General features: G+C 53.0%; 1 protein-coding gene across 50 annotated transcripts in view; it reads left to right on the top strand.

Moving 5' to 3' along the window:
* Positions 1-15590, top strand: part of LRRFIP1 (LRR binding FLII interacting protein 1) — a 139691-nt gene that overhangs the window by 105805 nt on the left and 18296 nt on the right. For 35 of the 50 annotated variants that reach the window (XM_078450731.2, XM_078450726.2, XM_078450725.2 and 32 more), the window contains 7 exons: positions 6747-6782; positions 7201-7326; positions 8763-8834; positions 10563-10733; positions 13280-13372; positions 14522-14614; positions 15482-15574. In XM_078450731.2, the coding sequence (XP_078306857.2) occupies positions 6747-6782; positions 7201-7326; positions 8763-8834; positions 10563-10733; positions 13280-13372; positions 14522-14614; positions 15482-15574 (684 nt within the window). The remainder of the gene's footprint in view (positions 1-6746; positions 6783-7200; positions 7327-8762; positions 8835-10562; positions 10734-13279; positions 13373-14521; positions 14615-15481; positions 15575-15590) is intronic. The other 15 variants (XM_078450727.2, XM_078450735.2, XM_078450730.2 and 12 more) reach the window with 6 other exon arrangements.

Below are 15590 nucleotides of genomic sequence, written 5' to 3'. Positions count from 1 at the left end.
GGGAGAAGCTTGAACGTGGTTCTTAACTCAGTTACACAACACCACGATTAGATGTGTTGACGCCTAAAATTCAGGAAGCGTTCCTGCTAATCAGAGAAGAGGCCGTGGGGCTGAGATCTCCCGCTTGCACAGACGTGCCGCTGGGCACTGGTTTCACGCAAATACAGATCCCAGCTTCTTCTGGGGAAGCGAGTAAAGGGATGCCTGGGAGCCGAGCGTGTGCGGTCAAGGATGAGGACACAAGAGACGGACCAAAGGGACGAGGATTCTAGCAGGAGAGCCTGCTTCTTTGTGGAAATGAAGACTCCCCACTCCGCGTCGACACAGGTGCCTGTACCTGCCTCTGCACACGCTTCGCACGCCCCCCTGAGCACCCCCTCGTGGCCTTTTGAGCACCCCCATCCTGGAGAGGGGTCCTGAGGAGAATAGGAGAAGCCATGGCCTGAATGAAAGCTCAGGTGCTCGCAGGGGGGTGTGGGGGCCAGACGCCCCCACAAGGACCAGTGGCAGGAACAGGAAGATCGTCGTCGTTCAAGGTCACGTAGCTTCGGTTTTTAAAATCGGGCAGGTTGCTTTTTATGGGTCGTCCGTGAGTGACCCAAGAACAGTTTTTCTGAACTAGGGAATCCCTGCTCACTGAGGCCACGGTGCGCCACCCTCTACGTCCACTCTTCGTGGTGTCCTTCGTGGCCTGGGGTAGCACAGCAGATACAGGCTCAGCCACGTGCCGCCTTAGAACCCCTAGGAATAAAACGTTCCCACGATAAACTTAGCGGAAAGTCACTCTTCCTTAGGCACAATACCCTCGCACGCTCGCTCACCCTTTGGAAACCAATGAAAGTGTTTGCAGTTGTCAGAAGGTGGCTGTGGCCCGGCTTGCGAAGGATCCCGGGCTCCCTTCGCACAACGCTGGGGCGACCACTGGGACGCATGGAGCTGTAAATGCCACGGTTATTTGACTTCTTCAACATCATGAAGTCACAGAATAACGGGGCTCTATCTAGTTAGTCCCTTTGACTGAGGAGACTGGGATCAGATACAAATTTCTGTGCCATGTGCTTCCCATGTTTGTGAAAAATTTTACCCATGTACAATGGGTTTAGTGGGTCACCGTAACCAGAGAGGTGGGCGTTAAACGTGCCCCTGGGACCTGGTGACCAGCGATGGACAGCCTCCCTGTGACCTAGCTGCGCCCAGACTCGGAGCCCGCGCCCTCGGGAGCCTCTCCAAGCGCCATTGACGGGGAAAAGCCACGGGAACAGAGGCTGTGAGGGCCCCCCCGACTCTAAAGCACTCCCTCGTCTTAATTCTGTGTGTTGTTTACAGCCAAGGAAATGTAACTGTCCTTACCCGTGGCTTCCCCGAGCTCCGAAGGGAAGGTGGGCAGAAGAGCTCACAGTGTGGGAAGCTGAGCTAACTTCCCAGTTCGTTACAAACACATAAACCCTCCTTTCCCTTCCCTGAGTGAAGTGCTCATTCACAAAGGTCAGCGGATCATCACCCTGTTGACACGTTGAACGAGCAAAGGTCAGCATCTCGCAGACTGTGTGCGACGGGCCATTCTCCAGCTCCATCTGGGCGCCCAAAGAACCAGGGACTGGTCACTTGCATCCCTGCTGTTGCCGGTCGGTGGCCCCTGATCCATGGCCTGATGACTCATCAGGAATGTGGTGGGGGGGGGGGTGGGGAGGCGGGGAATGTGAGGGAGGACAGGGGACAGGAGTCTCTCTGGGAAGGAGATAGGATGGGGAGGGGAGGAAGGGACAATTCTAGAAGGCTGGGTGTGGAAGAAAGCCTGGTGCACCAGGGGATGGGGGAGGGGGCACTCTTAAAGAGGAAAAGTAACCAGAATGGAGGAAGTGATAGCTTGTCCCACTTGAAGAAAAGAAAGGTGCCTCGGCATCCAAAGACATCGCCCACCACTTGGTCCTCTTGGCCTTGTAGGAAGGCAGAGAGGGCGCCCGCCCGGTCTCAGGACATCTGTCTTTGACCTTACTCTCATTTTCCCCATTCTATACATGAGCTATATGTTCTTCTCCAGCAAGTCTGGGGTCTTCCCCTTGAGGAAGCTATTGAGTACCTGGAATGTTCTAGGCACAGGGCTACAGTGTTGAGCAGACGCACCTTTCCCAGCCCTCACGGATGCATTGACTGGAGGAGACAGGCCGGCAGCAAACGGCACACATACAGTGTGAAACTCCTGGGGACAGACGCAGGAAGCTTTCCGAGTTGGAACCAGGAGGCTTGGTACTGCCGGCCTGGAGCCCACGCAAGCAGAGGGCCTCAGCTGGTGCAGCCCGCACATCTGTGTCGTCGGGGCCCCGGAATCCTTCCAGGAACCCAGGGAAAGCTGCCCAGGTTCTAAAGCATCCATCAGAAATGTCTGAGCGGAGCCCCGGTTCATGTCCCCCTGTGTGCATGTAGAGAAAACACGATCGATGGAGCTTGGAGCTTGCAGCCGGTTTGAGCTAGAAAAACAAGACTGTAGTGACTCCTCCTCTGCATTGTATGAAGAGGCGGGGGCGGGGACCAGGTGGAAAAAGAGGTCATGCGTTGTGAATACAGGAGTTCAAGGAGAAGTCATTCTGGAGAACGTAATGATTGCATGAAAAGCGGAAATCTCCACGCTAATGGAAGGCTTTACTGCTTATTTATATTTGAAGGAAAACTACCCTGAATGTGGGTGTTTTCTGAGCAGTGTTCACGAGTGTCCCTTTGTTTGTCAAGAGGGACCGTGTGCTGACGTTGCTCTTGTGGTCCTGTTTCCCATCTGGGCTCTAGGGCTGCCCGGCTGGGGGGTCGGGGACACCATGGGGAAAGTTCCATTGTGCCTGGCCCCTCTGCTAGAGCCCGTCCGTGCCCACACGTTGTGTTCTGTCTCGAGGAAGCCGGGCAGTCCAGGTCGGGACAGGGAAGGCCTCGGCAGACGTCCCGTTTGAGCGAGCCTTGCTGGCATGCACGTATAGACGCGATGCTGGAAGCTTGGAACTAATAAAACATTTAACGTGCTACCGTGAGCACTTGTGTGTGAGAGGGAAGAGTTGCCATGATTGAAAATTCAACAGAAGTTTTTCAGCAGTGACCGTTTCTAGTAGACTTCAGAAGAGGCCTCTGTGTATGCTCAGTGGTGATTGTAAAATCCTGGCACGCACGTTTCCTAAATCTGTTGCTGTGAACGTTTCACACTGACCTGAAGTGTTTAGAACTGCTCGGCACGGGGGAGTAACGGGGTGCCGGCCTCCCGGAGGCTGCCCTGACTCAGGGAGGCCCTGCGGCTCGTCCCGGGCCCCAGGCTCGCGTGCACCCCGGTGCCTTGGCAGTGGGTGCGCCCGACAGCATCTCCTGGGTCCCTCTCTGCTCCGTGTCCACACCGTGGCGCCCCCCCACACCGCGTCTGGCGGCGGCTAGGACAGTGTTCACGTTTTTCAATTCTGTTTCTTTCTCTACATATTATTTTCAGAGGTAAAGTGCAGTGTTTTTGTCAAAATCGAACCCACGGCCCCCCAGGTGACTTGGCTGTCCCTTTGTCTAGGGGAAGGTGAGGAGGGCTGTATGAAGTGAGTGCAGGTGCCCGCGGCTCCAGGACCTGCCCCACTCAGCTCTGTCCAGGCTGCCATCTGGTGGCAGCTGAGGGGACTGCGACGGCTCCTGCCTCGGTGGCGCTTTCCGTGGGCTCCGTGTGCTTCTGTTTCAGGAGGGCTGGCAAACACACGTGTCCTTTGTCACTCAGAAACACAAAGCGGCACCCACCCTAACATGCCCACGAGAGGTGGGACGCCACGGTGAAGGGGAGACTGGCTTCCTTTTTTCCTCGCTTGGTCTCTACTCTAGACGCGTCCGAAATTTCCACGTTCTGAGTTCATCATGTGTTTCGAACAAAGGCTTTTTTAAAACTGTTTTTGAACTTTTTTTAAACTAAAGAGCCAGCTGTGGTCCTAGGTGTTTTGTCTCATTTGATGTCTTGCAAATTACAAAAATAACGTTTACGTGGACGGTATCAGGTGAAACGGCACAGAACAAAGCTGTGTTAAAGAAGGACCCCCACGCCCCGGTGCACGTTCTCTCTCCTCTTTATTACAGGAAATACTAAAAACCGCGGGGCCTTCTTTTATAGGCGCAGATATTACTGTGGGTGAACAGGATTTCTGGTGTCTCGTGTATACGTATGATATTTATCTGTTGCTGGTGAGTGGTCGGAAGGGATTCTACACAAACCACAGAGCAAAAAGGCAGCAGACTTTTCAGCAGTGGCTCGACAGTCTGTTAAACTGGGCTTCGTATTCGACCAGCAGTTAAATTACCCTCCTTACCTTCATTAAAATTCGTTCTGCAGACCACCTGATTCTAGGGAATGAAGGCGTCGGGCCCGGGAGACTTCATAAACCGATTCCCCCGCAGACCAGTCGCAATATAGTCCGCTTTTCCTGAGTGATTTGAAGTTTTCAGGAAGATTTCTATTCCCAAGGGGAGAGGAGAGCCACACTTGAAATGCTAGATCATCGTAACTCAGCACATCAGCCCAGGGCTCTGTGGGGCTCTGCCAGGGACGGGGAGACAGAACGGTCCTGAGCAAAGACCACCCCGGGATATCCGCAGTAGGCTGACGTGGCATCTGTATCTGCAAACATAATAATCGTAGGTGTACGTGTTTACACACACCAAACACGCATACCAACAAACGGCAGGTGCTGTGGCACACAGCTGGACAGTGTGTACCCGGCCACATCAAGGAAAAGGGCACATGGGGTGGAGATTGCCTGGAAGGCTCCCGTGAGACACACAGGCTCGCACTGGCCCTGGGAGCGCCGCCAGCTGTGGCCAAGTGGAAAGGAGAGGCCTGTGGGCAGGGGGAGGACTGGAGTCCCAAAGGCCCCCGCCCCCACCCACGGGGCTCGCTTAACAAACTGGGAGTGAGGCCAGTCTGCTCTTTGGTCCATCCCCCTGGCCTGAGGATTGACCTCTTTGCTCACGTTTCCTCTCCTACTCTCACGACAGCAAGGAGACCAGCAAGATGAAAGTAGAAGGTTCTCGCTAAAGACCCAAGGGTGGGCCTGGTGGGGGGGACCGGATGTGGTCGCTTCAAGACCCCGGGGCTGAACTTGGATCTGTTGAGCAGGAGACCCTTGAGCTTGGCTGAGCTGAGAGCTGGTTCCAGAAACTACCTGTTTTTGGATTGACCGAGTATTCTGTAGGATTCCGTGGCAGCCTCTTGGTTGTCTGGTTCTCTCTTATATTTGCTGTGTCATTTTACTGTTGGCTTTAGGTGTCCTGCCCTCGGAGAGAAGGGTGAAGGCGTGAGGGGTTTGCAGGAGAGAAGGTGGCTATTAGTGAGCCTTGCCGGCGGGGGACGGGATGGTGAGGCCACGGGCATCCGGCCCCGTGTGGGCCCAGGGTGGGCACAAGCCAGGGATCATTCGTCCTTACGAGAGATCGCTGCCTTTATTGAGCCGCCCCTGTGCCCTCAGGCTCTCCTGTGCACAGCTTCGTGGTGGGCTGTTTGCATGTCCACGAGCCACCCTGCCGTGGCCTCCGACCCAGCTCTGTCGGGATTCCTCAGCCTGAGTTCGGACGGTCTGTGGTGTAAGCATACAGGGTATCTGCAGAGCCCCTGATCGCCATCCCGCCTACTGAGTCAGAGCCGTGGCCCGCGCTCGTCACGTGCACCTGCGGTCGGCTCCTGGAGGTCAAATTTGGGAACATCTGAGCTGCAGGAAGGAGGATCGGAGACGTGAGGGGAAAGGCATGGTTCGTTGTCAGCTTCCCCCAGAGGTTTGGACACAAGCGAGCCCCAGGTTCTCTCACCCACCGTGACCTTCCCAGTGCGCTCGCGACAAGGAGCTCTCAGCGTGCACAAAAATGAAAACAGTCGCCCTTTGTTGGACGCTCCGCAAAGAAGGAAGTAGGAGCGGTGCCAGCCTCGGCCTGCTGACCCTGAGATACCCTTGAGGTACAGGGTCTCCCTTGGGGGTGATGCCCTGGGTCCCACTGAGACAGGATCCTGCCTGAGGAAGGGGCAGAGCGACCTCAGGGACGTGTGTAAACGGGAGACACGTAAAAGCCAAATTTGGAGGGGAGGGGGTCTCACTTTTCACCTGGCAGATTTTCCTGTACCTTCACCCCCCTCCGCCAGCTCCCCACATCTGGGCATCAGTCCCGAGACGGTTAAACCAGAGTCTTCATGGGGACTCTGTTACTCATGGGAAGTAGGAAAACTTCCAACCAGTTCCGCTGCTTCCTCTCGCTTGGGAGACCCGGGCAGCGGGAGTCAAAACGAGGACTCTGGTCGCGTCTTCCAGCCCCAGAGGCTCCTGGTCCTGCTCTCCCTCTGTAACCATAGTAATGTGGGGGGTGGTGAACAAGCTGGGCGCCTGTCATCCTCTCCCACATCGGGGACCGGCACGCACAACTGTGGAATCTGTGAAGGAAGCCTGTCCAGTTCATGAACGGATCCCTGATGACGAGGCTTTCTGCGGTCAGCGTGGGTGTCCTTTAGCTGTTGTGTCCGCCTGGAAATTAAGATCGGTGAAAAACCACACAGCGAAGTTCGAGCTGGCCCACCAAGCTGCCCACGAGCCCCCGCTGTGCCCGCACCGCCTGGCAGAATCATCTCCGCGGGTGCTCGTTGGCAAAGTAGTTTTTAAATCACAAAGGAAGCTGATGTTTTATTGTTACCCGCGTGCCCCTTAAATCCCCGTTACCCACTCAGTGATCTTAAGTGTTTAGTATTTGTCCACTTTCCTCCACAGGTTGAAGAGAGACCAGACAAAGATTTCACTGAGAAGGTAAGGAATTTCCGTAAGCCGTTATGTGGTGTCGTTGCTGAACGACGAGGGGCCCGACACGCGTGGGTGAAATTAACAAGAAAACGTGTCGGTTCAGCTTTGATTAAGACTGTGTGTGGCCCACCAGCCGGCATCACAGCCGTGAGGGGTCCCCAGGACTCACTTGTAGCGCATGTGTTAAACCCCACAGAGCGGCAAAGGCATCCACCCTGGGCCCGACCATAGAGCGTAAGGTTAATCCAGGCCAATTCCCAGGCACCCACGAGGCCCCTCAAAGTGAACCTCTCTTTATCGCTTTCTGTGAGCCACAGATGATTTTCCGATTGAAAACTGAACTCAAGTGAAAGTACCATAACAGTAGACTCGAGAGCAATGTTGGTTTCGTCCAAAATCACATTCGATCCTTGCAACCTTGCAGGGGTCTCGGAGCCTGCCCGGCCTGTCGGCAGCCACGCTGGCCTCCCTGGGCGGGACTTCCTCCCGGAGGGGAAGCGGGGACACGTCCATCTCCATCGACACGGAGGCATCCATTAGGGAGATCAAGGTAAGGCTGCCTACCTACTTATGACCTAGAGGAACCTTTTATGAAAATCAGCCTTCAAGTCTATATCCGTAAAGTTCCAGATCTTTCTTCTTGCTCCGGTCTTCCCTACCTGCCATAAACACATGTTCTAGGCACCCGCAGGAAGCCACACCTGCCTGCCCCGCCCCCCCCCCCCCCCAGCAGGGCAGACAGGTGCCCGTGCCGTCCGCACTCCCTCAGCTCCCTGGGCACACCCTGGTGGGGGCCCTCGCCACACCGCACTGCGGTGCTCGGCCTCTCCTGCAGACACTCAGTCTCCATATTTTAGAATGTGTTAGACACCAGATCACTCACTGCTCCCAACAACCCCACTTTCCCCTTTCAGTGTCCCCCATTCTCCGCCTAGAAGGTGCCCCTCTTTTCTATTTGTAATACGCATAACATGCTTTCAATAGATCTCATCGTTGTACCTTGGTACTTTTTTTTTCCCTTCCACTGGAACATAAACATTTTTCTCTGCTGCATCCTTACCACTCAGTGCGAGGCCACCGTGAGTGTGTGAGAGAGAAGTGTAGTGCTGTTGGTTAAGGTAAACAGGAAGCCCAAGGTACTGGCACTCGTGTCCTCTGGAGAGCGGAGGCCAGAGGGGGAAATGTAAAGGATCGAAATTGGCTTCGCTGATAGAAGAACTTTCTAATAATTAAAACTGGTTAGGGGGTGCCTGGGCGGCTCAGTCAGTTAAGCGTCCAGCTCTTGACTTCAGCTGACCATGATCTCATGGTTTGTGGGTTCGAGCCCCGCATCAGGCTCTGTGCTGACAGCACGGAGTCTGCTTGGGATTGTCTCTCTCTCTCTCCCTCCCTCCCTCCCTCCCTCCTCTGCTTGTGCATGCTCTCTCTCTCAAAATGAGTAAATTAACTTAAAAAAATAAATAAAATGTGCAAAATTATAGTAATATAGGCCTAAATTTTGTAAAATTTTGTGAAAATATCATGTGAGAGACACCTCAATTTTGATCTTTGTAGTTTTGAAATTTATTTTATTTTCCTTTCGCACTTAAGAGGAAAAAAAATGGAAAATCACTTGCTCAGATTCCCTGAATGAAGGAAACTCCCCAGAAATAGAAAAGATTTAGAGAGCCACTTCTCTTTTTTTTTAATGTTTATTTTTTTTTGAGAGAGAGAAAGAGAGAGAGAAAGAGAGAGAGAGAGTGTGAGCAGGAGAGGGGTAGAGAGAGAGGGAGACACAGAATCGGAAGCAGGCTCCAGGCTCCGAGCTGTCAGCCCAGAGCCCGACGCGGGGCTCTCGCACCTGTGAACCGTGAGATCATGACCTGAGCGGAAGTCGGACGCTTAACCAAGACTGAGCCACCCAGGCGCCCAAGAACCACTGCTCTTTCTTCGTGGTCGTGCTCCCTTTTTCCCTTGATATGATTTGCCTCTTTCGCCAATTCCTAGGAACTGAATGAGTTGAAGGACCAGATTCAGGACGTAGAAGGCAAATACATGCAGGGGTTGAAAGAGCTGAAGGTACCCGTTCGTGGAAGTGTGGGCTTATGGTATTAACCCAGCTTAACCTTCGGAAATCCCAAAGACCTTCCGACTGCATGCCTCTTCCCGGGAGCCTCTGGGCTGCAGAATTCCAAGCGGCAGGGACGCCGGCGTGGGCTCGCACCACGTGCATTTTGAGCGTTCTCCCAAATGCAGCTTTTGAGCCAAGACCTGAATGCCATAACCCTCAGTAGAAAAACTAACACGCTTCCTGATGCACGCTTTGTACTCACTCCGTTCCCCCCGGCGTAAGCCCAGTTCTTCCCACAGAAGTGGGCCGTCTGCTTGCAGGAGGGTGTCTGGGTCTCCTTCACGTTCCGCAGCCCTAACATACAAAGAGCGCTCCCTCCCTTTGCTTCTCAAAACATCTGATGTCTGCCGATGAGGCGTTCCGTACCGCCGTGCTTTTGAAACATCCAAGTTATTTGCGTGCTGTAGAATTTCCCTAGTGGAAGCAGTGTCTGAATGGGCACCATCTTGGATTTGAGTAAATACACCCCACTTTTAGAATGTGAAATTACTGCGTTGTGCCCACCAGGAGGTATGCTTGCCACATTCCCTGAGGGTGAGGCGGATAGTGTGGGCTGCGATCTCCGTGAATCTAGCAGTAGATGGCAGACGTCTCCCTTCTTTCTCAGCTCCCCAGAAGGAGTCTGAGTTTAGTATCCTACGAGCACCAAACAGAAGACACGTTGGTTTTAAAACGACTCAGTAATCACTGGCATATTTGTCACCTCTCTTTGAAAAGAGGGGGAAATTATGACGGGCTCTCAGCGCACGTGAAAAGGGAGTCACGGAACCAGCCGGGGAGCCACTGGTCCCACCCAAAGTCGTCGCCCTGGTTCGCACGTTGCAGGCAGCACTGGTCTCCGCGAGGCCTCTGACGGGACCTGTCGCACCGGAACGCACAGCGCCCAGCTCCCTTTAGCTCTGGTGGTTCACACCCCGGGGATTTACTCTCCCGTTCTGGGGTCACCTGGCCCTGATCTGTGCTCTGGGATGTAAGCACTGGTCTACTCTGTGGCCTGGCCGCCACGGGTGTGAGACACAGCAGGGCCACGTTGATTTTGCAGGCCTCTTTCCCCCAGAGCTGTCCTTTCAAAGGAATGCGCTCTGTCCTTCCAGGACCGACCCAGTGAGGCCTGTGTTGTTTGGTTGGTTGGCCTGTGGGTTGAAACCTAAAATTCTGCCGAATCCTTTCCCGCCTCACAAGCCCAGGCAGGGGCAGCCGGCAGCTAGCGGTGGGTGTTCTGTTCTCTCTGCCATCACGCACTGGCTCTTTTCTGGGTTCTGGGCACATTTCTTGAGTGATTCCTTCAGAAACCTGTTGAGGGCCCCAAGCCGCCGCAGCAGGTGCCCCTGAGTGATGAGGTCAGAGGCAGGAGGCCTGCCCGCGCTCAGAGCCTCCTCATCGCGTGTCTCCCTTGTGCTGATGGCCGTGGAAGCCATCTTCCTCCCAGACACAATTGAGAGCCAGCTCTCTGAGTTAATAGCTAATGTTCTGAGCGGCGAATAACCGATTTGACCAAAGTGAAAAGGGGGGAATTTCTGTGCGTTTGAAATGATCCTGTATTTCTTCTCCTGGTTCATCTGCCCTAAGATTAGGGCTGGATTTTGTTTGTTTTGTTGTTGTTTTCAAGGACCACTCAACTAATCTCCCTTTTGTTTTCTTACCATAATTTCAAAAACGTGACACGGTTTCCACAGGACTCGCTGGCGGAAGTTGAGGAGAAATACAAAAAGGCTATGGTTTCCAACGCTCAGCTTGACAATGAAAAGACGAACTTCATGTACCAGGTTGACACATTAAAGGACATGTTGCTGGAGCTCGAAGAACAGCTGGCTGAGTCCAGGCGGCAGTACGAAGAGAAGAACAAAGTGAGCTTCCGCGTGAGGGAGAATGGCGGAATGTGTGCGTTTGGGATGATGGCGCGTATGTGGAGTGTGTGTGTGTGTTTATGTGTATGTGTGTTTGTACGTATGAGTTTTTTTCATTTATTTTTACTTTTTAAAATTTATTTATTTTGAGAGAGAATGCATGCACCAGTGGAGCAGGGGCAGACACAGAGGGCGAGAGAGAATCCCAAGCAGGCTCCACACTCAACACAGAGCCTGACTCAGGGCTCGAACTCAAAAAACCGTGAGATCATGACCGGAGCTATAAAATCAAGAGCTGGGTGCTTAACCGACTGAGCCACCCAGCAGCCCCTGTGATCATCTTTTTCTTTTTTGTTTTTCTTTTTAATTGAAAAAAAATTTTTTTATGTTTATTCATTTTTGAAAGACAGAGAGAGACAGAGCACAAGCAGGAGTGAGGCGGAGAGAGAGGGGGACACAGAATCTGAAGCAGGCTCCAGGCTCTGAGCTGTCAGCACAGAGCCTGACGCGGGGCTCGAACTCACGAACTGCGAGATCATGACCTGAGCCCAAATCAGACGCTCAACCAACTGAGCCACCCAGGCGCCCCTGATCATCTTTTTTTTAATGATGGTCCTCCACTTGTCCAGGAAGCCCAGACATCTGAGAATAAGAATGCCATGCTCTTTGCTGAGGGATTTGCAATAATATTAAAATTAATTATTATAATATTAATATTAGTATCATGCACAACTTTAGTCTGTAAACTAGAGACAATTTTACTGGGAGATTATTTGTGTGTTTGCATGTAAGATAAAGTCATAACCATGAAAAAAACATGCCTACGAAAACCAGCATGTTTGAATGGTCATAAATGGAGGCTTTAAGATGTTCCTGTGGGGGCGCCTGGCTGGCTCAGTCGGTAGAGTGTTTGACTCTTGATCTTGGGGTCCTGAGTTTGAGCCCCACGTTGGGTATAGAGATTACTTAATAATAAAATCTTTAAAAATTGTTTTTCTATTAAACTACATTTCTGGATTTTTATTTTGTTACCTCTTATCACTGACAAGAAATTGTAGGTATCAAATCTTTTAAGAAAACGATATTTATTTTCTACTGATTGGAGAAAGTTACAGTTATTCTATTTAAGGATTAAATATTTTCATTAAGCTAAATTAGGTTAATTTATGATACCAGCAAGAAGTCTGAGCCTATGTTGAAATTAATGACAAAAGACTAATTAGATGTTCTTTGTGGAACATAAAGTAAGGAATACTTGTTTTTCAGATTTTTAGGAATTATTTGGTCTGTCAACCCCTGGGATATTGTCTGATTTTTCAGAGTTGCTGAGATAAGCAAAATTTATGTTGTGTGCGTCCCTATCTTTTTTTTTTAACTGACTGACTCTGTACCCTAAATCCCAAGGGTCAAAACCAAGCTGCCATTAACACCTCAAAGGTCTCCTTCTTTGACTGCTATAGAATTGATTTAGAAGCTAAAGAAGAATTTTATTTATGAAGTTTCTGGGAGTGAGACTCTGAAACAAAGGAGAAACTTTCCATGAGACCCGCTGCCCTATTGGAATATAGGAGCGGAGAGAACGCTCTGGGCCCCATGTGTGGGGGAGGACACATTAATGCCTTCTAAGTACCCCTAGGATGTCCTCACTTAGGCATCAGGAAGTAGACCAAGTCTAATTCCCAAATCTAATTCCAGAGAATTTGGATGAATCTGGAATGTTGTCCCAAGCTGGGGAGCAGGGACCGAGCAGAGCCCCCAAAAGGCAGGCCCTTGTCACAGCCAGGAGGGTACGGGGACCCTCGGACTTCAGAAAGTGGGCGAGCAGTGATGCCAGGGTGAGAAGTGAAGGTCATGTGCCTTCCGGAATAACCCCTCACCGACCTAGGAGATGGACCCTGCTGTCCCCTAAGCTGTCAGCCGTCAGTTGGATACCAGACCGTCCTCAGGAACTGTGCAGCGTCTAAGCTGCTCGGGGACGTCAGAGGAGCGTGCTGCCGGGTCCCTGGGGTGAGGGCGGGGTCGGACCGGGCGATCTTTGTGCTCCCCACCTTTTCCTGTTTTGTCCCTGGGGTGGGGGCCCCGGAGTACAGAGTTGGCCATCCACTTAGTTAGATACGCTTGCCAAAGTAGACCATGTCTACACCCCTTTTGGTCCCCAGTGTTCCTTGTTGAATTTCAAAATCGGGGAGAGTTCCCTCCGATTGATGTCCGTGGCACAGCCACCCCCCCCCCGCACGGACAGCCTGGGCTGCGGCAGCCCCCCGGGGAAGGGGCCCCTCCTGGGCCCTGCCGGCCCGCGAAGTGCCAGGGGGCACCTGTCAGATGCACCGGGTCCTCGGGCAGAGCTCACGGTCAACCGGAAAGTGCAGAGAAGTGGGCTCACGTCGCTAAAAGGCCTTGAAAGCTGTGACGGCGGGCACAGTAACAGGTAGTCTGCTCCAAGGCCAGTTAAGTCGTGGCAGCGCGGACTAGAAAGAAGGTGCGTTCGTGCCACCACGTGCACGGTCCGTGTTTTCCTCCCTGGTCGGTCTTTTCCTCCCTCGTAGGAGTTCGAGAGGGAGAAGCACGCGCACAGCGTCCTGCAGTTCCAGTTTGCGGAAGTTAAGGAGGCCCTGAAGCAACGAGAAGACATGCTGGAGGTGGGCAGCCCTTCCCGGTTTTCTCTTCCCTTTGTGGCTTCGGAGGGCGTTGTGGGTGCGTTATGAAAGTGAGCCGTTTTCTCGAAAATCGAGAGCTCAGGCTAATTCTTCATCATGCCTCGCCTAAGGAGAACAGTCCCTTTTGCTGGTGAAGATTTTCATTCCTTTCTGTTTGTTTGTTTGTTTGTTTGTTTGTTTAACGTTCACTTATTTTGAGAGAGGGAGAGCGCATGTGTATGCGTGAGCAGGCAAGGGGCAGAGACAGAGACTCCCAGGCAGGCTCCGCACTCAGCACAGAGCCCGACGCTGCGGGGCTCAGTCTCACGAGCTGTGAGATCGTACGTGACCTGAGCGGGACGCTTAACCGACAGAGCCACCCAGGCGCCCCGAAGGTTTTCACCTTTGGTGGCTTTGCGTTTGTTTGGGGAGGTGTGACAGACAGAATGATGGCCCCCTACGAGGTCCACGTCCTGATTCCTGGGACCTGTGGATGTGACACCTTACCCAGCCCAAGGGACATTGCAGGTGTGATTAAGTTAAGGGCCTTGTGATGGAGAATTGACCCTAAATTATCTGGGGGCCGGTGTTATCACAGGGAGGCAGGAGAGTCAAAGGCAGCAGCGGGGAGGGAGCAGAGGCTGGTGCCTAGGGAGGAAGGGCCGTGAGCCAAGGAACACGGCGGCCTCTGGAAGCTGAAAAGAAGGGGAGGGTACAGCTTCTCTCCTAGAGCCCCCGAAGAGAGTCCAGACCTGCCCTCACCGTAACTCCAGGGCGTAAGACTCATTGTGGACCCTCGAGTTCCAGAACTCGAAGAGAATAAACCCGTGTTGTTTTTAAGCTGCTGCATTTGCGGTAACGTGTTACATTCGCAACAGGAAACCGATACAGGCTTGGTTCTAATTTTTTAACCTGATCAGAACTTTAGTGCCTCTCAGAATTTCCCCCAGGCAGGATTTCCGTCTGCGCTCTGGCAGCTGGGGACGAGGCGAGGCAGAGGAAAAGGCTCCTGCGTGCAGAGAGACGGGTCGAATCAGGGCTGATACCTGCCGGCTCCCTGGGGCTCCCTGGGGGTCAGAGCTCTCCAGCCCACCCTTTGTCTTCTCGCTTAACCCTTTATCTGCTTTCTTTCTATCTGTTCCTGTCCTTCAGGAAATCCGACAGCTACAGCAGAAGCAGGCGAGTTATATCAGGGACGTTTCTGACCTTCAGGAGACAATAGAGTGGAAAGACAAGAAGATAGGGGTAGGACTCCCACGTCTGTGCAACTGTTCACACGGGCAGTGCGCTAGCAGATACAGTGCTTTGGGTCTTTGGTTTGCAGAAACACTTGCATGAGCGTGCATGTGGCCCCAGGCGACACCAGGTAGTAATACAGAGAACGCACTGGCTTACTCAAGCTGCCGTTAACTCTGAACCTGAAGCTGACTTCCGGGACGGGGGGTGGGCACGTCGTGGACGCTCACCGGGCTCTCTGCCTGCACGGAGCAGGCCGGCAGCACGCTGAGATGTAAGGAGCGAGGAAGGCACGCTGGGGCAGTTGGACGTGCGAAGGCTCCGGCCTCCTGGAGTCAGTCTCTGTCTGGCGTTTCCCGGGCTTTTCTGAAAGGCATTTGAGGAATCGCCAGGCGGAGGGCGCTGTGCCCACCTATCCCCACCTTGAAATGTGCCCCTGGAGGCCTCAGCCGCCCCCCTCCGTCAATGACAAAAGCAGCCCACCTGCCTTTAGGCGTGATGAGTAGGAAGGAACCCGCTTAGGGTAACCGCCGTGCTTCCTGATGACAGCCGTCTTCCAGAACCTGGCGCCCTCCACGCTCGCTCAGGACGTGGAGCGCGTGCTCCAGGACCACGTGGTGTGCGTCGGGGACAATAGGATACAGGAGCCTCCAAACGTCAATGCCTTTAAAGGGAGCGTGAGGTGCCATTTCTCGGCTGGCGTAAATCCCTGAGGAGCTTATTCTTGGCGTTTTGTCTGTGTCTTTAAGCGTATCCTATACAACGCCTTAACCCCGTTGGTGTTTTCTGCGGCAGAAGCCTCCTTATTCCCGCTTCAGTCACCTGCTCACCTGTGCGAATCTTCTCTCTCTCTCTCTCCGCTCTGCTCACACTCAGGCTTTAGAGAGGCAGAAAGAGTTCTTTGATTCCATAAGGAGTGACCGAGATGATCTTAGAGAAGAAGTAGTCATGCTGAAAGAGGAATTGAAGGTACGAAGCCAAAGTA

This window comes from Panthera onca, chromosome C1 (assembly GCF_046562875.1).
Source record: "Panthera onca isolate mPanOnc1 chromosome C1, mPanOnc1 haplotype 2, whole genome shotgun sequence".
NCBI classification, from domain to species: domain Eukaryota; kingdom Metazoa; phylum Chordata; class Mammalia; order Carnivora; family Felidae; genus Panthera; species Panthera onca.
Note: the sequence above shows the minus strand (reverse complement) of the source record. Positions and strands in the feature narration are given on the sequence as shown.